Source organism: Salmo salar, chromosome ssa02 (assembly GCF_905237065.1).
Source record: "Salmo salar chromosome ssa02, Ssal_v3.1, whole genome shotgun sequence".
NCBI classification, from domain to species: domain Eukaryota; kingdom Metazoa; phylum Chordata; class Actinopteri; order Salmoniformes; family Salmonidae; genus Salmo; species Salmo salar.
Window position 1 is genome coordinate 88,638,179 of NC_059443.1, and position 27,814 is coordinate 88,665,992.

The following is a 27,814-nucleotide window of genomic DNA, read 5'->3' on the forward strand; positions in this document are numbered from 1 at the left end:
AGGAAGGAGAGATTACTGTCACATTGAAAGAGGAGGAGACAGGAGATCTGAGTAACACCAGTAAGTACCGCCTTCAATTCGTTTTTAACTTTGGATATTCGGAGTTGGCTCGTCAATACCTCTTCAACGGAGGGTCCTGGGATGATGACTGATATGTCTAGAATCAGGACGTAGAGAGCAAGCTACCCCTTGTTTTCTCCATTCCGTTTCCAAAAAGTGACTTAACATATATATTTGAGAAGGGTCTATCTGCTGACCGCAGACTGGGGGGCCACGGCATGTAGTGATGTTTTACTACACACCGTTCCCCCCAATAGAGCCATGTGAGAGTTGGGTTGGCTACACCAAAGATTATGGATATACTGACAAGATGTCTCTCCGCCCTAACAAGGGGAGTCGTTGTCCACAAAGCTGCACTGTGGGTTGTCTATCTCCCACCTATCCTGTCTTTGGATTGGTGGATTTATCTTATTGTTGTAATCTATTGTTTATATTCTATGAGGGTTGTTGTCGTCAACCGCCTGTATTCAATGGAGAGAGATGCTAATCTACTAGCATGAATATGCATAGTGATCTGGAGACAACTCCTATAGTGTTTTTATCAAAGTTGTCCGTATGTCACGTGTCCACATAACAACTTAATCACTACGAAACTTCTGTTAGATCAAGTAAACCTCACGTAGCAAATAAGCCATTCATTTTGTTGTTGACCAAATTCAACACTTTCCACATTGGGTTGATAATTGTTTCCACTTGGATACAACCTACTGTAACCTACTGGCATGACCTAGAGAGATACAACCTACTGTAGCCTACTGGCATGACCTAGAGAGATACAACCTACTGTAGCCTACTGGCATGACCTAGAGAGATACAACCTACTGTAACCTACTGGCATGACCTAGAGAGATACAACCTACTGTAACCTACTGGCATGACCTAGAGAGATACAACCTACTGTAACCTACTGGCATGACCTAGAGAGATACAACCTACTGTAACCTACTGGCATAACCTAGAGAGATACAACCTACTGTAACCTACTGGCATGACCTAGAGAGTTACAACCTACTGTAGCCTATTGGCATGACCTAGAGAGTTACTACCTACTGTAGCCTATTGGCATAACCTAGAGAGTTACAACCTTCTGTAACCTACTGGCATGACCTAGAGAGTTACAACCTTCTGTAACCTATTGGCATGACCTAGAGAGTTACAACCTTCTGTAACCTACTGGCATAACCTAGAGAGTTACAACCTACTGTAGCCTACTGGCATGACCTAGAGAGTTACAACCTACTGTAGCCTACTGGCATGACCTAGAGAGATACAACCTACTGTAACCTACTGGCATAACCTAGAGAGATACAACCTACTGTAACCTACTGGCATGACCTAGAGAGATGTAACCTACTGGCATGACCTAGAGAGTTACAACCTACTGTAACCTACTGGCATGACGTGTCGACGAAAGCACCGGGCCAAATGGTGAAAGAGGTATTGTAGTTGTGGTAAATTTGTTTGCAAGCCGGGAGATGCGCCTGGCTCAGGGCTAGCTTTTGGGGCTGGGTCACTCAGTGGCAGCTAGCTAGCTGTGATGATCAGGGGTAAAGGTCCAGGGTTTACGGCAGGATTCCGGCGTTTTAGTGGAGAAAAACAGTCCGAGGCTGGCAGGTATTATCCAGGCTAAAAGCGGCTGGTGCCTGAGCAGAGGGTAAAGGCCGCTAGCAGTGGCTAACAATAACTAAATAGCTAGTAGCTAATTAGCTGGTTAGCCTCTAATTAATGTTTTGGCTATATTTAAAATAAAAATAGCGGATCCGTGTCACATTGAGATTAACATCGGGTTACCGGAAGGTATATTTAATTTAAAAATAGAAAAAGAGATTGAAAGTAAATTGGAATATATACAAAAAATACAAAAAAGAAAACGAGAGGATGACAAAAAACGTATGCACTGCTACGCCATCTTGGGGGGGTAAACTAAGTGTTTGCCAAATTGGCCCATTACTTCACCTAACAATAACATAGACCTACTGTAGGACCCATAACTTCACCTAACAATAACATAGACCTACTGTAGGACCCATAACTTCACCTAATAACAACATAGACCTACTGTAGGACCCATAACTTCACCTAACAACAACATAGACCTACTGTAGGACCCATAACTTCACCTAATAACAACATAGACCTACTGTAGGACCCATAACATCACCTAATAACAACATAGACCTACTGTAGGACCCTGTAGATGTTATGTCCCTGTATTGCTACTGCTGTATCAAAGGAATTATCTAAGTGAGTTTCAGAGATGAACAGCACAGTGCATTCCAAATTCAATAGGCAGGCAAGTAAACAAAAACGTTTTCAAATAAAAACTATTAGAGAAAATGTCAGGGCGTATAAAGCTCCCATCCAAGAGACTGTCGACCAATCGCGTTCACATTGTCATGCTGTGACACGCAGTTCCTAAACTAATTCTCACGAAATCCCTTTTTAAAGTCAGGGTATGAGTCGAGAAACATTCGTATTTTCCTTGAATGTGTCGCAATTGATAATCGATTCACATTTAGATGGAATAATTGACTATTTTAGCTGCCAGAGCCAGTCTACCTCTGAAAATAACATACAGTCCTTGGACCTTGAGGAGTAACGGGGGCAGAAATCAGCAGTAGAAACAATAACAAAGCGTACTCCCTGCCCGTTTCAGTAAAAAGCTGAGGGATGGGGCTGGAGAAATGTAACCAGCCATGATATCAACATTCTAGTTTTAACCATGTTTTGAGGACATACAGTGTTTGTTTATATTTACTGACAAACATTGGAGTTAAAAAAAAGCCTATATTTTGGGTTCTGATGGGGTACTACAGTTGAACTAATCTCATGAGGCATTTATAAGTGATTTATTCAAGAAACAGATGGGTACATATCATTAATGTATAAGTCCCAAAATGGATGTAACAACTGCTGATTGCCCCTTTAAGAGAACATCTTGGGCTAATCTAATAGGAGATATTGAGGACTACAGTATTTCAGGCATTGTCATTGGATGCATTTGATCAATTGTTAACGTTTTGTTGATGGTCCACTCTTGATGTTCTACACGTTACAGTGTAGCTTCAGCCATTCCTACAGAACAACATTAAAGTGTAGAACCCCTTTACTGCATATTGGTTCAACGACTGCAGAGACGGTACTTACTGGTGTTAAACAGATCTCCAACCTCCTCTTCTTCCTCCAATGTGACAGTCATCTCCCCCTCCTCTTTCACTCCAAAATCTGCATCCTCCTCTTTCTCTGCCGCCTCTTCTTTTACTGTAACATCCTCCTCCTCTTTCACTCTGAACGCGTCTTCCTCTTCTTTCACTGACACGTCTTTCTCTTCTTCTTTCACGGTAACAGCCTCACCCTCTACTTGTTTTTGTATTGTAACATCTTTCTCCTCCTCCTCCTCTTTCACAAGAGCTTCTTTCTCCATCCAGCAGACCTCCTCTTCTTTAGCAGGAGGAGAGTAGCTTAGTGAATTCATGGTCGGGGATGTTAGTTAGCTAGCTAGCATTAGCGACTAGCCTAGTTCTAAGCTAACTTAGCAAACCAGCTAGCTGACAAACAACGTAAATATATAATTAAATGGGCCAACAAGTACATACGACAGAAGTGTGTTTAAAACACTACGGCTAATATACACCAAAACAGTGTAAAGAGCGTGAATGTTGTAGCTATGTTTGCTAGAAAGCGACCGAGGTGTCTGACTAGCTGTTGTTGTTGAAGGAGCGTCCCGTCCACTAGATTATACGTCACACTGGCAGCATCGCCTGAACCTAAAAGACGCACATCGCCATCTGCTGACTGGAGGGGGCAACGCAGTTGAGGAACCAAACGTTTATTTTTCATTTTTTTCAGAAAAGTTTAATATTATATTAAGTCGTTCAAAGAGAAGCATGTGTTGATTGATTCGTTTTTAATGAGTGAGAAATTAAAACAAACTTTACACCCACTACATATTTGCATTGAACCATACTTCTGACATGGATCATTTTGACCCCAGAGGCATATCTTTTATCATAGCCAAAATGTATTTTATTCAATTCTTCCAATTTTTCATGACTTTGTCAATCAACTGGTTGTTAATACATCTAAATCATGGTTTAGTGTTTCTGTATCAATATGGACTTTTAACAAATTCAAATACTTTGGAGTCATTTTGACCCCAGACAAAAGCACATTTGATAAATAGGACGTTTATTTCAAATCAAAATCACATTTTATTGGTCACATACACATGTTTAGCAGATGTTATTGCGGGTGTAGTGAAATGCTTGTGATTCTAGCTCCGACAGTGCAGTAATATCTAACAAGTAATATATAACAATTTCACAACATATACACACAAATCTAAGTATTTGAATCTAGGTTTCTCTGTAGACATGATCAGTCCCACCAGAGGGTGGAGGGGCACCTGTATCAGTGGTTTTGACCAGATAGACACCTGCAGACACACAGTATAGTGCCTCCCATATACTCTCCTAAGATTGGACTTTTCTATGCCACGTATCACATGACTGCGTACAAAACTGCTAATGCGGCGGGAGCCTAGTGGTTAGAGCGTTGGACTAGTAACCTAAAGGTTGCCAGTTCAAATCCCCGAGTTGACGAGGTACAAATCTGTTGTTCTGCCCCTGAACAAGGCACCCACTGTTCATAGGCCGTCATTGAAAATAAGAATTTGTTCTTAACTGACTTGCCTAGTTAAATAAAGGTTAACATTTTTTGTTGTTGAAAACTCTACACAGTCCCAAAACAGGTTTTTAGACATTTTTACAAATGTACTTAACTATTCAGACCCTTTGCTATGAGACTCGAAATTGAGTTCAGATGCATCCTGATTCCATTAATCATCCTTGAGATGTTTCTACAACTTGATTGGAGTCCACCTGTGGTAAATTAAATTGGTTGGACATGATTTAGAAAGGCACACACCTCTCTATATAAGGTTCACAGTGCATGTCAGAACAAAAACCAAGCCATGAGGTCAAAGGAATTGTCCATAGAGCTCTGAGACATTATTGTGTCAAGGCACAGATCTGGGGAAAGGTACCAAAAAATGTCTGCAAGAACACAGTGGCCTCCATCATTCTGAAATGGAAGAAGTTTGGAACCAACAAGACTCTTCCCAGAGCTGGCTGCCTGGCCAAACGGAGCAATCGGGGGAGAAGTGCCTTGGTCAGGGAGGTGACCAAGAATCCGATGGTCACTCTGACAGAGCTCCAGAGTTCCTCTGTGGAGATGGGAGAACCTTCCAGAAGGACCATCATCTCATTAGCACAATCAGGCCTTTATGGTAGAGAGGCCAGACGGAAGCCACTCCTCAGTAAAAGGCATATGACAGCCCACTTGGAGTTTGCCAAAAGGCACCTAAAGGACTCTCAGACCATGAGAAACAAGATTCTCTGGTCTGATTAAACTAAGATTGAACTCTTTGGCCTGAATGCCAAGTCTTACGTCTGGAGGAAAATTTGCACATTCCCTACGGTGAAGCATGGTGGTGGCAGCATTATGCTGTGGGGATGTGTTTCAGCAGCAGTGCAAATTGTCCACTGATATTGGTATAACTTCTCACCACTTTTGGCTGTATGAAAGTTAATTTCCCCTCAGACACACACATTTGTTCTTTGATATAATGAAGGTCATTTGTGTAGAATGTACTTTTCCCCACTGCTTTATTTTTTTTTTCAAGAGAAAAACTGCTGATGCACATTTCTAAATGACACCTTGTCTATTCTTCTATTCTAACTCTCAACAGTAAGTTTAGACCCCGACTGATTTAAAAATATATATATATATATATTATTTATAACAAACAGCCCCAGGAAGGGGTAACATTAAAGTATTAGAACATGAAGGACAAACAATACAGCATCAAGACACTATCAAACATGTATCAGTCTGTCCACAACAGAGCCATCCTTATGTGTGAGGGTGCTTGTGCATGATAGTGATATAAAATATATGTCGTAGTTTCCTTTTTCATGATCACAATCTAGTGAAACCCGAACCCTCCAAGATCCCCCCCACAGTTCCCCAATAGCTGTTCCTCAACCCTCCAAGATCCCCCCCCACAGTTCCCCAATAGCTGTCCCTCAACCCTCCAAGATCCCCCCCCACAGTTCCCCAATAGCTGTCCCTCAACCCTCCAAGATCCCCCCCACAGTTCCCCAATAGCTGTCCCTCAACCCTCCAAGATCCCCCCCCACAGTTCCCCAATAGCTGTCACTCAACCCTCCAAGATCCCCCCCACAGTTCCCCAATAGCTGTCCCTCAACCCTCCAAGATCCCCCCACAGTTCCAAATAGCTGTCCCTCAACCCTCCAAGATCCCCCCCACAGTTCCCCAATAGCTGTCCTTCAACCATTTGAGACCCCTCCCACAGTCCCCCCTGATAAAAAAGACAATTAATTCCATTCCCCACCTCCAAGAACCCCCCCAATGCACCAACAACCAAGAGAATGAACTAAAGAGAAAAAAGGAAAAGACAGAAGAAAACAGCAAACAATGCAAAAAAATTATAAAACAAAATAATACATTTAAAACAAAGGACATCAAGGACAACTAAAATCATAACAGCAATGCCAACTGTATATGTTTTTGTGCATGTCTGGCACTATTACATGTATGTGTGTGTTCTTGTATGTGTTTGTTTGAATGAGAGTGTGTGAATATGCATGTGTTCCAACACCTGCACGGCATCAGCCTCAGGCAAATTGGCATACGTTGGAAAAAACACTGCCACTTAGTGTCATTCAAATGTACTTTTTATTATGTTTGATTTTGACTTAAAAAAATAAAAAATACTTGTATATTTTGACCATCTCCTATCATCTACCATGAGGTAGTCACCTGGAATGCATTTCAATTTACAGGTGTGCCTTGTTAAATGTTAATTTGTGGAATTTCTTTCTTTCTTAACCTCTCTAGGGTATGTGGGACGAAATCGTCCCACCTACTCAACAGCCAGTGGAATCCCGTGGCGCGATATTCAAATACCTTAGAAATGCTATTACTTCAATTTCTCAAACATATGACTATTTTACACCATTTTAAAGACAAGAGACTCGTTAATCTAACCACACTGTCCAATTTCAAAAAGGCTTTACAGCGAAAGCAAAACATTAGATTATGTCAGCAGAGTACCCAGCCAGAAATAATCAGACACCCGTTTTTCAAGCTAGCATATAATGTCACATAAACCCAAACCACAGCTAAATGCAGCACTAACCTTTGATGATCTTCATCAGATGACACTCCTAGGACATTATGTTATACAATACATGCATGTTTTGTTCAATCAAGTTCATATTTATATCAAAAACCAGCTTTTTACATTAGCATGTGACGTTCAGAACTAGCAAACTTCCGGTGAATTTACTAAATTACTCACGATAAACGTTCACAAAAAACATAATAATTATTTTAATAATTATAGATACAGAACTCCTTTATGCAATCGCCATGTCCGATTTTAAAATAGCTTTTCGGCAAAAGCACATTTTGCAATATTCTGAGTAGATAGCTCGCCATCACGGGCTAGCTATTTTGACACCCACCAAGTTTGGCCCTCACCAAACTCAGATTTACTATAAGAAAAATTGGATTACCTTTGCTGTTCTTCGTCAGAATGCACTCCCAGGACTTCTACTTCAATAACAAATGTTGGTTTGGTTCAAAATAATCCATAGTTATGTTCAAATATCCTCTGTTTTGTTCGTGCGTTCAAGACACTATCCGAAGGGTGACGAAGGGTGACGTGGCCGACGCGTTTCGTGACAAAAAAATTCTAAATATTCCATTACCGTACTTCGAAGCATGTCAACCGCTGTTTAAAATCAATTTTTATGAGATTTTTCTTGTAAAAAAGCGATAATATTCCGACCGGGAAACCCTGTTTTCGTTCAAAGACGAAAAAATAAAAACATGGTGTCGGCTCGTGCACGCACCCCAGTCTCATTGTTCTCTGATCGACCACTATCCAAATGCGCTACTGTTTTTCAGCCATGGCCTGCAAAGTCACCATTCAACGTTTTGCTGCCTTCTGAGAGCCTATGGGAGCCGTAGGAAGTGTCACGTTACAGCAGAGATCCTCAGTTTTCAATAAAGAGAGTGTAGAAGGCCAATAAATGGTCAGAGAGGGCACTTCCTGTAAGGAATCTTCTCAGGTTTTTGCCTGCCATATGAGTTCTGTTATACTCACAGACACCATTCAAACAGTATTAGAAACTTTAGGGTGTTTTCTATCCAAATCAAACAATTATATGCATATTCTAGTTTCTGGGCAGTAGTAATAACCAGATTAAATCGGGTACTTTTTTATCCGGCCGTGCAAATACTGCCCCCTACCCTAGAGAGGTTAATAGTATGTTGTACCTAGTTTCCCTCCTTCAGGGAACAGTAGTTATAGTCATAACATGTGTATTTAATAGTATGTTGTACCTAGTTTCCCTCCTTCAGGGAACAGTAGTTATAGTCATAACGTTAAGCTTGTCATATTATGAACTTTATCTTAAATACTGGATCTTGCTGTCGGACAGTTTTTGTATTCAGATCTCTGAAATGCTCTCTAACTACGTAACATTTATTGTCTCCTTATGTTACGCTGGGAAAACAGTTTTCATGGGCACAGAAATCCTAAATCATTTCAGTTTACTAAATCCAATGGTTCTAACCGAGAGTCACCTTAACTTTATTGACAACACCCAAATGGATACTGTCATTAATGCGGTTCTTAAATAATTACGCATAATACTTAATACTGTAGCTGTTTAATTACAGTCACATGTTCAACTATCATCAGCTGATCCAGGAAATCATTTTCTGCATGCCAGTCAAATGTAATTCTTCATTCATTACACCGGTAAAGACAGTTATGCTGTGCTCCACGTTGGATCCAACATCCCAAACAAATCGATATTTATAATGTGTTGTTGTCTACTTGATTTACAGTAGGGTCTCGTTAGTCCGTTTGGAAACGGAGATACTTAGCTCATAATGTGTAGAGAACTGTTCCTTGATGGATAGGCTATTGTACAACACACAGAGCTATTTTCCTTTATTCAGGACATTTAGAATGACAACACATTACAGAGTAGCCTAGTGGGATTATTCACAAAATTATCTGGTGATCAGGTTATGAATTGTCATGACAAAGACATTTTAGTCTCCTTGTTTCACCTAAAATATTAAATGATTTATAGTCCTAGGTCTATGTTGTTGTTAGGTGAAGTTATGGGTCCTACAGTAGGTCTATGTTATTGTTAGGTGAGATTATAGACCATTTTGGCATACACTTAGTGGACAAAACCTCATTGTCAGGCTGATGTCAGGCTGATGGAAAACTAGCCAATGATCATTTTACTGGTTGAAGTCGTTTTTAAATATAAAGTAGTACATTTTCGACAATAACACAAACATTATATTAAATCAGGACATTCAAACGAGCCTTACAATTATAATCCAAAGTAGTGTCAAATGATAATAATAATCATAATCAACCTGGAAATGGAGGCTATTTTTGCTGTCAGCCTATGAGAACTCCCCTGAGTTTCCCCCACGGTGGTGAATTAGTGAATAGACACAGAGCTTAATGTGAGTTTCCTTGAGTAGCAGTCCTGATCTAGTGCTGTAATATTCAGAATACATTGTGAAAACTAATCTTTGCTCACCATTTTTTAAATATATATATTTTTTTCACCCCTTTTTTCTCCCCAATTGGTACTTACAGTTTTGTCTCATCGCTGCAACTCCCATATGGACTCTGGAGAGGCGAAGGTCGAGAGCCATGCGTCCTCCGAAACACAACCCAACCTAGCTGCGCTGCTTCTTGACACAATGCCCATCCAACCCGGAAGCCAGCAGCACCAATGTGTCGGAGGAAACACCGTACACCTGGCGACCTGGTCAGCGTGCACTGCGCCCGGCCCGCCACAGGAGTCGCTAGTGCTTGATGAGACAAGGATATCCCTGCCGGCCAAACCCTCCCCTAACCCGGACGACGGTGGGCCAATTGTGCGTCGCCCCATGGGCCTCCCGGTCGCGGCCGGCTGCAACAGAGCTTGGACTCGAACCCAGAATCTCTAATGGCACAGCTTAGGCCACTTGCTCACCATTTTTGCTCCAGGCAGATATACTACATCCATAACTAGCCGTTTCTGCATTAGCAGGGAGGTGTTTCTGCAATCAAATTGTGTGCGCATCGCCCTTGTCGCAATTTTAGCAAACACAGAAAGGGGCCTATATTGGATACCAAAAGTCGCCTGGCACACTGCTTAGGAGTTCAACACCTTTTACTTATTTCTAGTTACTACTAATGTGAAAACAAGACTAAATATGACTATTGTTGCTCACTTGACTGTCTTAAGACAATTGTCAAGTAATTTTAACATTCATTACAGACGTCAATTGTTGTACAGTATCATGGCTACGCTGTTTGCATCACCTTTTTCAGTGGATTTCTGCTGTTGTGAGCCTTTAACTATCTGTCTGACTTGTTCACACAGGAGAGAGACGTGGCTATCATGGATCCTCTGGGGAGCCTCAACATCATGATGCTAACGAGTCAGAGAAGAGTCTGTCCAGATTCTATCACCTCAAGAAACACCAGCAGAGACCCACAGGGAATAAATCTATCTGCTGCTCTGACTGTGGAAAACATTGCAAATCTTCATCAGAACTTAAAATACACCAGCGAACACACACAGGAGAGAAATCTCACCACTGTTTTGATTGTGGGAAGAGTTACTTAAGATTAAAAGCACTAAAAGTACACCTGAGAATTCACACTGGAGAGAAACCTTACAGCTGTGATCAATGTGGGAGGAGTTTTACTACATCTTTCTCTCTGACTCTACACCAGAGAATACACACAGGAGAGAAACCGTACAGCTGTACTCAATGTGGGAAGAGTTTTACTCAGTCAAGCAACCTGTTATCACACCAGAGGATACACACAGGAGAGAAATATTTTAGTTGTAATCAATGTGTGAAAAGTTTTATTTCATCTAGTGACCTGACTGTACACCAGAGAACACACACAGGAGAGAAACCTTATAGCTGTGATCAATGTGGGAAGACTTATATTTCATCTTGCCATCTGAGTAGACACCAGCGAGTACACACAGGAGAGAAACCTTATAGCTGTAATCAATGTGGGAAGAGTTTTACTCGGCCAGACAGCCTGATATTACACCAGAGAACACACACAGGAGAGAAACCTTATAGCTGTAGTCAATGTGGGAAGAGTTTTGCTGCATCTGGCTCTCTGACTCTACACCAGAGAACACACACAGGAGAGAAATCTTATAGTTGTGGTCAATGTGGGAAGAGATTAACCTCTTCATCAGGCATTAAAATTAATCAGAGAAGACACACAGGAGAGAAACATTTTAGCTGTACTCAATGTGGGAAGAGTTTTACTTCATCTAGCCATCTGACTCAACACCAGAGAATACACACAGGAGAGAAATCTTATAGCTGTGATCAATGTGAGAAGAGTTTTGCTGCATCTGGCTCTCTGACTCGACACCAGAGAACACACACAGGAGAGAAATCTTATAGGTGTGTTCAGTGTGACAAGAGATTCTCCGGTAAAAGACATCTGATCAAACATCAGAAAATACATGAATGAGTTGTTTCATGATATCAATGATATAATGTCACCATATAGAATGTTTTAACATTGTAGTAGGAGTATTTTAATAGTGTCACAATGTAGAACCCTAAACGTTTGCCCCTGTTCTATTGATTTCAACATGATATGGATATTAGCCTCAGGGGGGAAATCCAGGCTCTGAAATGGAAGAGTACTATTTATGAGATTTAATAAAAAGTGACTAACAAAAAAAGAGTTGTGTTACACTTACCATGTTGGTTACGCACTTGAATCAAAATGTATCTGGCTGTTTTCTACAAGTTGTCCACTAACCAGTGATGTACACATTATTCCCAGATTCCGTGTGGTTTTTGAGCTGTTAGTTTTAACAGGACGTGCAACCTCATCTCCCTTCTGTCACACAATTGATTTCAACATGATATCGATGAGTTATGACAAATAAGTGTTGTGTTCCTTTGTTTAGGGACCCCTAAATTTAAATGCATCACTCCAAAATGTAGCTGACTGTCTTCTGCAGGTTGTCCTCTAACCAGTGAGGTAAAAGATATCTCCATTTCCATGTGTTTTTCGTTTTGTTGTATTAGTTTCAAGAGCAGGTTCAACCTGATTTCCCCCCAAATGGATATAAGATTTGTGTTTTGCGTTTAGCTAGTGCTTTGCTATGGATCTTTATTTATTTTGACTGCACGTTTTTCCGTATTGGAGATGAGTTTTGTTTGGGCTCGTTCCAAGGAGACGAGAGTTCTAGAAGCTAGTGAGTTTTAGGAAGACGAGAGTTCTAGAAGCTAGTGGGATTTAGAAAGAGGAGAGTTCTAGAAGCTAGTGAGTTTTAGGAAGACGAGTGTTCTAGAAGCTAGTGGGATTTAGGATTCTATAGAAAGAAAAAGGAGAAACAAATAATACTATTGTATATTATTATTTAGAAATACGTGTTTTTTTTCTTGTTTTTAATTGTTGACATTCAGTAGACACCATGTTTTATATTGGTGAAGGTGAATCATTGTAGTTGATTATAATGTGAAATGGAAGTTGTTTTCTGTTAGTGGTGAGCAAACTTTTCCAACAAAAATATAGGATATATTTGTTGTCTTAAGGTGTTACAGGCTTTGGTTTTTCCATTTATGTTTAGCGGTTGGACTTTCACGTCTAGCTCGTTAGCACGTCTAGCTCGTTGGCACGTATAGCTCGTTAGCAGGTATAGCTCGTTAGCACGTAGGACGCACTGATTGGTGTCACCTCGTTAGTCAGTATGTGTTACACCTGTGCTGGCTTGTCCATCTCGTTAGTGGGAAGGTGTTTCACCTGAGCTGGTCCAGGTTCTATTTAAGAGTGTCTGGCCCAGTGCTCCAGTTGTCTTGATACATGTGGAGAGTCAACACCTTTAGTTGCTCCACCTTTTTGGTTTGCTTCCTGTCTTTAAGTTTGGTGTGGGGTTTTCTTTTGTTTGCCTCTTCTTGGGCAGATTTAGTGGGTCTCATGGTGGGTGTCTTTTAGGTCCCAGTTGTTGTTACTAGTCAACTTTCAGTGGACACCCCATAGTGTCTTTCAGAGCCCCTCCTAAAAACATGTTTATATTTTGGGTTGGATGTTGCATCCAATTAATATTTTAATCAATGGATTTTCCTTAGAATGCTCATTCGTCTTTCAGTTGTTAATCTTATGTTGGTTGTGGTAAATATTTCTGTTTATTTTCATTGTTTTATTTTTTTTCCTGTGAAGCATCCATGTCTGAAATGTGCTGTATAAATAAAGCTTGATTTGAACATATTGCAAAAGAAATTAACCCAATGACTGACAATCAACAGACTCTTGCAAAACCAATACGTATCTTGGTCCATCTTATTATGAAAAAAGTATAAATTCAGTATATCTCCCACTATGTCAAAATAGTGCTGGTATGTACATTTAGTATCACTTTTCAACCAACCCAGTGCATTTGTTGAAGATAAATGTTTAATTCAACAATACGTCAAAGGATTCAACTACTGCAAACCAAAACAAACAAATGGATCAACCAGATCAATCCCACTTTTCCAGCCTGCTGAAGGCGTGGTGGAGTGGTAAACACCACCCCCGGCTACCAGGGGCTTGAGGTGGTCTCCCACAGCTCTGATTGTCATATTCTGTGGCCTTGCTGTTCCATTTCTTGACTGCCCCTGCAACACAGAAACACATTTAGTCATATTATATAAAACACTCAAAGTAATGGATATGGAGCATCTATGGCCTCAGTTACACCTGGCACCTAAATGTGACTTCTGTCATCTGATCACTCCAAGCTGCATTAGGTTCAGATCTACCAGGATGGGCCTTTGACATCGTCTGGATGCAGCCAGGCCACCAAATATGCATCAGCAATGTAAAGAGATGGGGTGAATGAGTGGGGAAAGGTACATTTGACACAAATGACCTTCATAATATCAAAGAACAAATGTGTGTGTCTGAGGGGAAATTAACTTTCATACAGCCAAAAGGGGTGAGAAATTACACCAATATCAGTGGACAATTTGCACTAATGTAAATGAACATAGATGGAACATATTCCCTTTTGCTGACGTGATGAACCACTAAGGGGACATAAATATTTACCATCTAAACCATGTGTGACCTCTCACCTCTCTGGCTGTAGAAGTGTTCTTCCTAACCAGTCCCTCAACAGCTCTCTGACTGAGCTCCACCCTCACTGCGTCTTCAGAGGAGAGGAAGGCTGAGGAGGGATGGAAGGATGAATGGATCAGTCAGTCAATAAAGTGTAGAGCTGCTGTCTATGCTGTCTGACAAAATCACTATTTTAGTAGTTTGTTAAAGTAAATAAGGCTTTATGACTGCTGAATACCAACTATCAATCACTTAGATCATGTATTTTCAGGTATAGATACATCCTTGGGACGTCCCTAGCCCGTTGAAGTTGACATTTAAAATGGTTAAGGTAGGGGTTAAGGTTAGGGTTTAGGGTAGAGATGTCCCAAGGATCCCAGATAGCATTGACCATCATACATTCTTCTGTCTCATTTACATAGCAAGTGTAAAATAAACAGACAAGACAAGAAGGCATTATGGATTATGGTCATTGTAGTTTATTAGGACACGGTTGATTGGCTATCAGACAAGGTTCATTACACTGCTAGCTGGTAGGACTGCTTTGCTGGATTATACTATAGCTGAGATCCCAATACCCATGTAAACATAGCTTACTGACAGATCAATGAGGTTAGATCCCAATACCCATGTAGACATAGCTTACTGACAGATCAATGAGGTCAGATCCCAATACCCATGTAGACATAGCTTACTGACAGATCAATGAGGTCAGATCCCAATACCCATGTAGACATAGCTTACTGACAGATCAATGAGGTCAGATCCCAATACCCATGTAGACATAGCTTACTGACAGATCAATGAGGTCAGATCCCAATACCCATGTAAACATAGCTTACTGACAGATCTATGAGGTCAGATCCCAATACCCATGTAAACATATCTTACTGACAGATCAATGAAGTCAGATCCCAATACCCATGTAGACATAGCTTACTGACAGATCAATGAGGTCAGATCCCAATACCCATGTAAACATAGCTTACTGACAGATCAATGAGGTCAGATCCCATGTAAACATAGCTTACTGACAGATCAATGAGGTCAGATCCCAATACCCATGTAAACATAGCTTACTGACAGATCAATGAGGTCAGATCCCAATACCCATGTAGACATAGCTTACTGACAGATCAATGAGGTTAGATCCCAATACCCATGTAAACATAGCTTACTGACAGATCAATGAGGTCAGATCCCAATACCCATGTAGACATAGCTTACTGACAGATCAATGAGGTCAGATCCCAATACCCATGTAAACATAGCTTACTGACAGATCAATGAGGTCAGATCCCAATACCCATGTAAACATAGCTTACTGACAGATCAATGAGGTCAGATCCCAATACCCATGTAAACATAGCTTACTGACAGATCAATGAGGTCAGATCCCAATACCCATGTAAACATAGCTTACTGACAGATCAATGAGGTCAGATCCCAATACCCATGTAGACATAGCTTACTGACAGATCAATGAGGTTAGATCCCAATACCCATGTAGACATAGCTCACTGACAGATCAATGAAGTCAGGTCCCAATACCCATGTAAACATAGCTTACTGACAGATCAATGAAGTCAGATCTCAATACCCATGTAGACATAGCTTACTGACAGATCAATGAGGTCAGATCCCAATACCCATGTAAACATAGCTTACTGACAGATCAATGAGGTCAGATCCCAATACCCATGTAAACATAGCTTACTGACAGATCAATGAAGTCAGATCCCAATACCCATGTAGACATAGCTTACTGACAGATCAATGAGGTCAGATCCCAATACCCATGTAAACATAGCTTACTGACAGATCAATGAAGTCAGATCCCAATACCCATGTAAACATAGCTTACTGACAGATCAATGAGGTCAGATCCCAATACCCATGTAGACATAGCTTACTGACAGATCAATGAGGTTAGATCCCAATACCCATGTAGACATAGCTTACTGACAGATCAATGAGGTTAGATCCCAATACCCATGTAAACATAGCTTACTGACAGATCAATGAGGTTAGATCCCAATACCCATGTAAACATAGCTTACTGACAGATCAATGAGGTCAGATCCCATGTAAACATAGCTTACTGACAGATCAATGAGGTCAGATCCCAATACCCATGTAAACATAGCTTACTGACAGATCAATGAGGTCAGATCCCATGTAGACATAGCTTACTGACAGATCAATGAGGTCAGATCCCAATACCCATGTAAACAGAGCTTACTGACAGATCAATGAGGTTAGATCCCAATACCCATGTAGACATAGCTTACTGACAGATCAATGAGGTCAGATCCCAATACCCATGTAAACAGAGCTTACTGACAGATCAATGAGGTTAGATCCCAATACCCATGTAGACATAGCTTACTGACAGATCAATGAGGTCAGATCCCAATACCCATGTAAACATAGCTTACTGACAGATCAATGAGGTTAGATCCCAATACCCATGTAGACATAGCTTACTGACAGATCAATGAGGTCAGATCCCAATACCCATGTAAAAATAGCTTACTGACAGATCAATGAGGTCAGATCCCAATACCCATGTAGACATAGCTTACTGACAGATCAATGAGGTCAGATCCCAATACCCATGTATTGCGAACAGGTTGATTATAGCGGTAGTTGTTTCGATAGTGAAGTACTTTACAGTTATTTTGACCGCGGTGGTTATTGGAGTTGTGGTTTCCTGGAAGAAACCGTTGTTGTGCATCATCTTTCAACGCTCCAATACCTGATAATGACCAAACCTGTAGAGGCTATTTGGGAATTAAACTTTTATTAACATGAAAGTGTTGCTTCATAGTAGAAACATCTGTTGTGTTGGTAGAATGTGGAAAGACCCACCTCATTGGTTAATATTCACTGTAGTAGAAACATCTGTTGGGTTGGTAGGATGTGTAAAGACCCACCTCATTGGTTAATATTCACTGTAGTAGAAACATCTGTTGTGTTGGTAGAATGTGGAAAGACCCACCTCATTGGTTAATATTCACTGTAGTATTACCATCTGTTGGATTGGTAGAATGTGGAAAGACCCACCTCATTGGTTAATATTCACTGTAGTAGAAACATCTGTTGGGTTGGTAGAATGTAGAAAGACCCACCTCATTGGTTAATATTCACTGTAGTAGAAACATCTGTTGTGTTGGTAGAATGTGGAAAGACCCACCTCATTGGTTAATATTCACTGTAGTATTACCATCTGTTGGGTTGGTAGAATGTGGAAAGACCCACCTCATTGGTTAATATTCACTGTAGTATTACCATCTGTTGTGTTGGTAGAATGTGGAAAGACCCACCTCATTGGTTAATATTCACTGTAGTAGAAACATCTGTTGGGTTGGTAGAATGTGTAAAGACCCACCTCATTGGTTAATATTCACTGTAGCAGAAACATCTGTTGGGTTGGTAGAATGTGGAAAGACCCACCTCATTGGTTAATATTCACTGTAGCAGAAACATCTGTTGGGTTGCTAGAATGTGGAAAGACTTGACCAACAACATTTGATTTCTGAAGGTAATTTGTGTAAAATGTACTTTTCCCCACTCATTCACCCCATCTCTTTACATTGCTTATTTATATTCAGTAGCCTGACTGCATCCATACTATCAAAGGCCCATCCTGGTAGATCTGAACCTAATGCAGCTTGGCTTGATCAGATGAAGGAAGTCACATTTAGGTGCCAGGTGTAACTGAGGCCATAGATGCTCCATATCCATTACTTTGAGTGTTTCATATAATATGACTAAATGTGTTTATTTCTGTGTTGCAGGGGCAGTCAAGAAATGGAACAGCAAGGCCACAGAACATGACATAAGCAGAGCTGTGGGAGACCACCTCAAGCCCCTGGTAGAGCCGGGGGTGGTGTTTACCACTCCCCCACACCTTCAGCAGGCTGGAAAAGTGATTCTGTTTTTCATACCAAGAGGGACCAAGAGTCTATTGATTGTTCATTGGGATCATTTGTTCAAATCAAATCAAGCTTTATGTATACAGCACATTTCAGACAGGATACAACACAATGAATTTTTTTTATTTAGTACACAAACATGATAAAAAACACAAGACTGACAACTGAAAGACTAATGAGCACCTTAAGGAAATGCCATTGATTAAACAATTTATTGGATGCAATATCCAACCCCAAAATATAAGGGGTTCTGAAACACACTCTCAGTGTCCACTGAAAGTTGACTAGTAACAACAACTGGGACCTAAAAGACACCCACCATGAGACCCACTAAATCTGCCCAAGAAGAGGAAACTAAGGAAAAACCCACACCAAACTTAAAGACAGGAAGTAAACCAAAAAGGTAGAACAACTAAAGGTGTTGACTCTCCACATCTATCAAGACAACTGGAGCACTGGGCCAGGCACTCTTAAATAGAACCTGGACCAGCTCAGGTGAAACACCTTCCCACTAACGAGATGGACAAGCCAGCACAGGTGTAACACATACTGACTAACGAGGTGACACCAATCAGTGCGTCCTACGTGCTAACGAGCTAGACGGGCTAACGGGCTAGACGGGCTAACGAGCTAGACGTGCTAACGAGCTATATGGGCTAAAGTCCAACCTCAAAACATAAATGGAAAAACCATCGCCTGTAACACCTTCCCTCTTAAGACAACAAATATATCCTATATTTTTGTTGGACAAGTTTGCTCACCATCAACAGAAAACAACTTGCTGTCAACAATTAAATACAAGAAAAAACACGTATTTCTAAATAATAATATGCAATCATATCATTTTTTTCTCCATTTTCTTTCTATAGAATCCTAAAATTCACTACTTTTAGAACTCTCGTCTTCCTAAAACTCACTAGCTTCTAGAACTCTCGTCTTCCTAAAACTCACTAGCTTCTAGAACTCTCGTCCCCTTGGAACGAGCCGAAACGAAACTCAAATCAAATTGTATTAGTCATGTCTGATTTCAAGCGCAAACTCCTGCAAAATCTCGATAGGCATGTTGTTGGATCGGGGCCCAGTCCGCAATGTCATGCTCTAGTACATTTGGGTTGGCACATCTGAGAATGAACCCTGATATTCTAAAAGCAGGGCAACAATGTCAATATAATTGTACCCAAAAATGGTCAGTTGGTTGCATAAATCATTGATTACTAAATGTTACATGAATTGTAAATATGAAATATCAAAACCAAATGTACACCCCTTTGTTAATATGTATTTGCAATAATAAACTTAATGGTGAGGCATGGAATAATAAAACATGTATCTTTTGTCAGGCTGAATGTTGGAAATATGAGGTGATTTGAGTCATGCTTCTTCAGTAGTGGAATAAAGACAATTAGCATTTGAACGTTGCAAAGAAATACTGGAGTGATGTCAGATTGTGAATAAAATTGATTATAGGTGTATAGGCTGCGTCCATGTGTATTTAAAAAAATGTAATTAATTGGGAAATCAGGAAACTACCACAACTAAAAAAACACATGGAAATGGGAGATATATTTTACCTCACTGGTTAGAGGACAACCTGCAGAAGACAGTCAGCTACATTTTGGAGTGATGCATTTAAATTTAGGGGTCGCTAAACAAAGGAACACAACACTTATTTGTCATAACTCATCGATATCATGTTAAAATCATTTGTGCGAGAGGAGGGAGATGAGGTTGCACATCCTGTTAAAACTAACAGCTCAAAAATCACACGGAATCTGGGAAGAATGTGTACATCCCTGGTTAGAGGACAATTTATAGAAAACAGCTAGCTACATTTTGAAGTGTTGCATTTTGATTCCAGTGGGTCACCAATGCTGTAAGTGTAACACAACTCTTTTTTTGTTAGTCACTTTTTGTTAAATCACATAAATAGTACTCTTCCATTTCAGAGTCTGGATTTTCCCCCTGAGGCTAATATCCATATCATGTTGAAATCAATAGAACAGGGGACAAACGTTTAGGGTTCTACATTGTGACATCATTAAAATACTCCTACTTCAATGTTAAAACATTCTACATTGTGACATTAATTCATTGATATCATGAAACAACTCCTTCATGTATGTATTTTCTAATGTTTGATCAGATAACTTTTATCAGAGTATCTCTTCCCACATTGAACACAGCTATAAGGTTTCTCTGTGTGTCTCCGCTGGTGTATAGTCAGATGGCTAGATGTAGTAAAACTCTTCCCACATTGATCACAGCTATAAGGTTTCTCTCCTGTGTGTGTTCGCTGGTGTACAGTCAGATAGCAAAATGTATTAAAGCTTTTCCCACATTGATTACAACTAAAAGGTTTCTCTCCTGTGTGTTTTCTCTTGTGTACTGTCAGATTGCTAAAATTAATAAATCTCTTCCCACATTGATCACAGATAAAAGGTTTATCTCCTGTGTGTGTTTTCTGGTGCATCTTCAAAATATGTGAAACTGATTTTTTTTTCCTCCACAACCTGAACAGTGGAATGGTTTCTCTCCTGTGTGTAGTTTACAGTGGGATTTCAGGGAGCTTGACTGAGTAAAACTCTTCCCACATTGATCACAGCTATAAGATCTCTCTCCTGTGTGTGTTCTCTGGTGTAATATCAGATTGCTAGATGTAGTAAATCTCTTCCCACATTGATCACAGCTAAAAGGTTTCTCTCCTGTGTGTAGTTTACAATGGGATTTCAGGGAGCTTGACTGAGTAAAACTCTTCCCACATTGATTACACCTATAAGATTTCTCTCCTGTGTGTACTCGCTGATGTATTTTAAGGTCTGATGAATATTTGCAACGTTTCCCACAGTCAGAGCAGCAATGAGATTTCTTCCCTGTGGGTCTCTGCTGGTGTTTCTTGAGGTGTTCTGATCTGGAGAGACTCTTCTCTGCCTCGTCAGCATCATGAGGTTGTTGAGGCTCCCCAGAGGATCCACGACTGTCCCGCCTCTCTCCTGTGTGAATGACAAAGTCAGACAGATGGTTAAAGGCCCACAACAGCAGAAATCCACTGTTTATTTGAGGTAAAAGGTGATGCCCAGATCATACCCATGAAGTTGTACAACAATTGACATCTGTTAAATTATTTGACAATTAAGACAGTCAACTTAGCAACAATCATATTTTGTCTTGTTTTCACATTAGTAGTAACTAGAAATAAGGTATTAAAATTGTTGAAACTCTAAGCAGTGTGCCAGACGACTTTTGGTCTCCAATATAGGCCCCTTTCTGTGTTTTCTACAATTGCAGCACGAGGGCAATGCACACACAATTTGATTGCAGAAACTCCTCCCTGCTAATGAGGAAACCACTAGTTATGGATGTAGTATATCTGGTAATGAGGAAACCACTAGTTATGGATGTAGTATATCTGGTAATGAGGAAACCACTAGTTATGGAAGTAGTATACAGTGGGGCAAAAAGGTATTTAGTCAGCCACCAATTGTGCAAGTTCTCCCACTTAAAAAGATGAGAGGCCTGTAATTTTCATCATAGGTACACTTCAACTATGACACAAAATGAGAGAAAAAATCCAGAAAATCACATTGTAGGATTTTGAATGAATTTATTTGCAAATTATGGTGGAAAATAAGTATTTGGTCAATAACAAAAGTTTATCTCAATACTTTCTTATATACCCTTTGTTGGCAATGACACAGGTCAAACGTTTTCTGTAAGTCTTCACAAGGTTTTCACACACTGTTGCTGGTATTTTGGCCCATTCCTCCATGCAGATCTCCTCTAGAGCAGTGATGTTTTGGGGCTGTCGCTGGGCAACACGGACTTTCAACTCCCTCCAAAGATTTTCTATGGGGTTGAGATCTGGAAACTGGCTAGGCCACTCCAGGACCTTGAAATGCTTCTTACGAAGCCACTCCTTCGTTGCCCGGGCGGTGTATTTGGGATCATTGTCATGCTGAAAGACCCAGCCATGTTTCATCTTCAATGCCCTTGCTGATGGAAGGAGGTTTTCACTCAAAATCTCACGATACATGGCCCCATTCATTCTTTCCTTTACACGGATCAGTCGTCCTGGTCCCTTTGCAGAAAAACAGCCCCAAAGCAGGATGTTTCCACCCCCATGCTTCACAGTAGGTATGGTGTTCTTTGGATGCAACTTAGCATTCTTTGTCCTCCAAACACGACGAGTTGAGTTTTTACCAAAAAGTTCTATTTTGGTTTCATCTGACCATATGACATTCTCCCAATCCTCTTCTGGATCATCCAAATGCTCTCTAGCAAACTTCAGACGGACCTGGACATGTACTGGCTTAAGCAGGGGGACACGTCTGGCACTGCAGGATTTGAGTGCCTGGCGGCATAGTGTGTTACTGATGGTAGGCTTTGTTACTTTGGTCCCAGCTCTCTGCAGGTCATTCACTAGGTCCCCCGTGTGGTTCAGGGATTTTTGCTCACCATTCTTGTGATCATTTTGACCCCACGGGGTGAGATCTTGCGTGCAGCCCCAGATCGAGGGAGATTATCAGTGGTCTTGTATGTCTTCCATTTCCTAATAACACACTACTTTTGGATTATAACTGTAAGGCTCGTTTGAATCTCCTGCTTAATATGTTTGTGTTATTGTCGCAAATCAACTAATTTATACTTAATAAACACTTCAACCAGTAAAATGCTCTTTAGCTAGATTTGCCATCAGCCTGAAACTGAGGGTTTGTACATTAAGTGTTTAACAAATTGGCCCATAACTTCACCTAGCAACAACATAGACCTACTGTAGGGCCCATAACTTCACCTAGCAACAACATAGACCTACTGTAGGACCCATAACTTCACCTAACAATAACATAGACCTACTGTAGGACCCATAACTTCACCTAACAACAACATAGACCTACTGTAGGACCCATAACTTCACCTAACAACAACATAGACCTAGGACTATAAATCATTTAATATTTCAGGTGAAACATGGACACTAAAATGTCTTTGTCGTGACATTTCATAACCTGATCACCAGATAATTTTGTGAATAATCCCACTAGGCTACTCTGTAATGTGTTGTCATTCTAAATGTCCTGAATAAAGGAAAATAGCTCTGTGTGTTGTACAATAGCCTATCCATCAAGGAACATTTCTCTCCACATTATGAGCTAATTACCTCTGTGTCCAAACAGACTAACGAGACCCTACAGTAAATCAAGCAGACAATAACACATTATAAACATCAATTTGTTAGGGATGTTGGATCCAACATGGAGCACGGCATAACTGTCTTTACCAGAGTAATGAATGAAAAAGCACTTTGGTTATTTTTTTTTGTTTCACCTTTATTTAACCAGTTAGGCCAGTTCTCATTTACAACTGCGACCTGGCCAAGATAAAGCAAGGCAGTGCGACAAAAAAACAACAACACATGGGATAAACAAAAGTAGTCAATAACAATAGAAAAATCTATATACAGTGTGTGCAAATAGAGTAAGGAGGTAAGGCAATAAATAGGCCATAGTAGTGAAGTAATTACAATTTAGCAAATTAACACTGGAGTGATAGATGTGCAGATGATGATGTGTAAGTAGAAATACTGGTGTGCAAAAGGGAGAAAAAAATATAAATAAAAACAATATGGGGATATGGTAGGTAGTTGGATGGGCTATTTACAGATGGGCTATGTACAGCTGCAGTGATCGGTAAGCTGCTCAGATAGCTGATGTTTAAAGTTAGTGAGGGAAATATAAGTCTCCAGCTTCAGCAATTTTTGCAATTCGTTCCAGTCACTGGCAGCAGAGAACTGGAAGGAAAGGCGGCCAAAGGAGGCGTTAGCTTTGGGGATGACCAGTGAGATATACCTGCTGGAGCGCGTGCTATGGGTGGGTGTTGCTATGGTGACCAGTGAGCTGAGATAAGGTGGAGCTTTTACTAGCAAAGACATATAGATGACCTGGAGCAAATGGGTCTGGCGACGAATATGTAGCGAGGGTCAGCCGACGAGAGCATACAGGTCGCAGTCGTGGGTGGTATATGGGGCTTTGGTGACAAAACGGATGTCACCGTGATAGACTGTATCCAGTTTGCTGAGTAGTGTTGGAAGCTATTTTGTAAATGACATCGCCGAAGTCGAGGATCGGTAGGATAGTCAGTTTTAGGAGGGTATGTTTGGCGGCGTGAGTGAAGGAGGCTTTGTTCCTCTGAGGAGATGGGAGAACCTTACAGAAGGACAACCATCTCCGCAGCACTCCACCAATCAGACCTTTATGGTAGAGTGGCCAGACAGAAGCCACTCCTCAGTAAAAGGCACATGATAGCCTGCTTGGAGTTTGACAAAAGGCACCTTAAGACTCTAAGACTATGAGAAACAAGATTCTCTGTCTTGATGAAACAAAGATTGAACTCTTTGGCCTGAATGCCAAGCATCACGTCTGGAGGAAACCTGGCACCATCCCTACGGTGAAGCATGGTGGTGGCAGCATCATGCTGTGAGGATGTTTTTCAGCAGCAGGGACTGGGAGACTAGTCAGGATCCAGGGAAATAATAACGGAGCAAAGTGCAGAGAGATCCTTGATGAAAGACCTGCTCCAGAGTGCTCAGGACCTCAGACTGGGGTGAAGGTTCACCATCCAACAGGACAACGACCTTAAGCACACAGCAAAGACAACGCAGGAGTGGCTTTGGGATAAGTCTCTATGTCCTTGAGTGGCCCAGCCAGAGCCCGGACTGGAACCTGATCTAACATCTCTGGAGAAACCTGAAAATAGCTGTGCAGTGACGTTCCCCATCCAACCTGACAGAGGGGTCTGAATACTTTCCGAATGCACTGTATACAGCAACACCTCCCCCATAGGCATTCCTGTCTTTTCTGTAGTTGTTATATTCCTGTATTGCTACTGCTGTATCCAAGGAATTATCTAAGTGAGTTTCAGAGATGAGCACTACAGTGCATTCCAAATTCAATAGGCAGGCTAGTAAACAAAAGTTTCCAAAGAAAAACTTTTCCAGAAAATGTCAAAACGTATAATGCCTGTCCAAGAGACTGTCGACCAATCGCATTTCACATTGTGATGCTGTGACACACAGTTCCTAAGCTAATTGTCACAAAATCTCTTTTAAAAGCCCGGGGGAACACAAGTAAGCTTCATTCACCAGAAGTTATGCATGCTAGCCAACGTTAGTCAGGAGGCTCTTTAGTCTAGCTAGGCTAGGTAGGGCTGGGCGATATGGACAAAATGTTCACTATTTTTTTATTCAAAAAGTTGGTGAAGCAGCAACTGTATTGGAATGAGAACAATATAGATGCTACTTCGAGAACACAAACTCTCATCTTTCACAGCAAAGAGCAGGGAGTCCAGGGGATCACTGGAGGAGCAATGGAGGAAGCATTGTGGGATTCTTCACGATGGTGAAGAACAGTGACTCTGTACAGTTGTTGAGACTGAGTGGACGATGGTAAAGAACAGTGACACTGTACAGTTGGTGAGACTGAGTGGACGATGGTAAAGAACAGTGACACTGTACAGTTGGTGAGACTGAGTGGACGATGGTGAATAACAGTGGAGTGAAAGGGGCTAAAGTTGGTAATGAACAGCAGTTTATGGTTGGAGTGGGAATCACCAGCAAGGATGTTTTTTTGGGTGACCCGTTAGAGGTCTCAAAGATGGTGAAGGATGAATTGGGTAAAGTGGAATCGGTTCGAGTGACCAGGAGCGGTATGATGCTGATTGTGTGTCAACAGCACAAAAGGAGAAGCTCTGTGACTCAACAAGATGTGGACGTACGATGTGGAAGGCTATGACTTTCAGAGTAGGGCACCGGTTAAAAGTGTCATCTCTGGTGTTGCGTTGGACATAGAGGCTGGGTGGTTTAGGGATAACATTCCAGGTATACGCACGTCAATAAAATGAATGATAGCAGGAAGGTTTTACTGTCGTTTGGTGAACTGATTCTCCCATCTTATGTAAAACCTGGGTATGTGAGATATGCGGTGAGACCCTATGTACAGAAGCCGCTGCGGTGTTACAATTGTAAAAGTTTGGACACGTGGCAAGTGTTTGTCCAAGGAATAAATATGTCGTAGTTGAAGAGTCAGATGAAGCATGTTGTTGTAATTGTGATGGGAATCACGTTCCCAAGATCCTGGAGTGCCCTGTACGGATGAAGGATGTCACAGTAGCTAGGATCAGGCCCATCCAGCAGGTGTCCTATGTGCAGGCAGTGAAAATAGCTGAAGGCGTGAGTAGAGAGAAGGTAGTGGATGTCCCACAGTCTGCAGTGAAGCCATGCAGGAGAAAGATCCCAACACCCTAATAGTGTAGAAGGTGGACTGAGTTGTGTTTATAGCGCAAGTGAGAAATTGCACTAGTCAAACTGTTTATTTTGTATTCTATAATTTTAATTAGAATGATTTTTTCTTTCAAAAAAAATGTTTTGGGGGTATTTTTTACAACCCCGTACAGTAGGTGGCAGCAATACACCTGATGAGTGTAGTCTGACAATAAACCTCAGCGAAGAAAAAGACATGGTAAGAACCAAAGTGTTGGTCAGTGTTTCCAGATGACCCTAATTAGATGTTACAATACAAGTTTTCTTACTTCATGTAGCCGGCTAGCTAGCCAACATATTCAAACTTCTTATTCCTCTCTGATAAGATACCGCTGCACAAACATGCTTATCTATGCCTACACCAGCACTGGCACTGGCACCAGGCAGTATTAGCCAGCTACGTTTGACTCTTAATACATTTAGCAAGCTAGCTAGCGATTAGCATTAGCGGCTAACATTATTTTAGCAACACCTTGCTAAGAAAAGACAAATGTTTGCCTTCAATGTAATGGCATGAAAATAATTGCCAGTATATTATACAATGACTTATCAACAGCTCTAACACTTTGACCCCCACAGGAAATCTTCACTGGCAGTTATAGAAAGACCCATTTACCATCTAGCCATTGATTCTTGAAGAATATAACTTATAAATGCCTCAAATGATTCAACTGTATTACCCCATCAGAAACCAAAACATGAGCTCGTATAAGGCCACTGTTTGTAAACCAATACTATATGGCTGAGGAGTAGGGTCGATCCAAGCGTTCTGACCTCACAAAGACAGTAAAGCACCTAAGCTAACTGGCTACCGTTGGATAGCTTGCTAGACACAAATGAGAAAAAACCTCACTCATCATTTTACTTGCCCTAGCAGAGCTGGTTAGGCTGTTTTCATGTTATCCAGAGCGTTGGTGATTAACTGTGCTGCTTGCAACAATTTAATTTGAGCTTTTTTTAAAAACTTTTACTGACACCTGGACATATTCAATGGGTGTTGAGCGCTAGTAAATTCTTCAGTTATTCTAAGCTCCGGTACACTCAGACGAGAGTGCTCTGAAATCGGAGTAGAGAGCCAGAGCGAATTTAGGAACGCACCCGAATTAACAATGTCCACTGAGAAAGCACACGACCCCTTGGCTAAGAATGATGTGAATAATCAAGTCAATAAATGTTGGGTAGTTAGTTAGAATATAGTTAATATACTGGTAAGTTTGATGTATAAGTAGCCAACTAACGTTAGGTAGCTACAGTTGAAGTCGGAAGTTTACATACACTTTAGCCAAATACATTTAAACT

At 40.9% G+C, this 27,814-nt stretch overlaps 1 protein-coding gene across 1 annotated transcript; it reads left to right on the forward strand.

Moving 5' to 3' along the window:
* Nucleotides 1-10,732: 10,732 nt before the first annotated feature.
* Nucleotides 10,733-11,344, forward strand: LOC123732701 (zinc finger protein 180-like; the record flags this gene model as incomplete). The annotated part of the gene is made up of 1 exon (XM_045711960.1): nt 10,733-11,344. A coding segment is annotated over one exon (612 nt), but the record flags the coding sequence as incomplete, so codon positions are not given.
* Nucleotides 11,345-27,814: the final 16,470 nt, after the last annotated feature.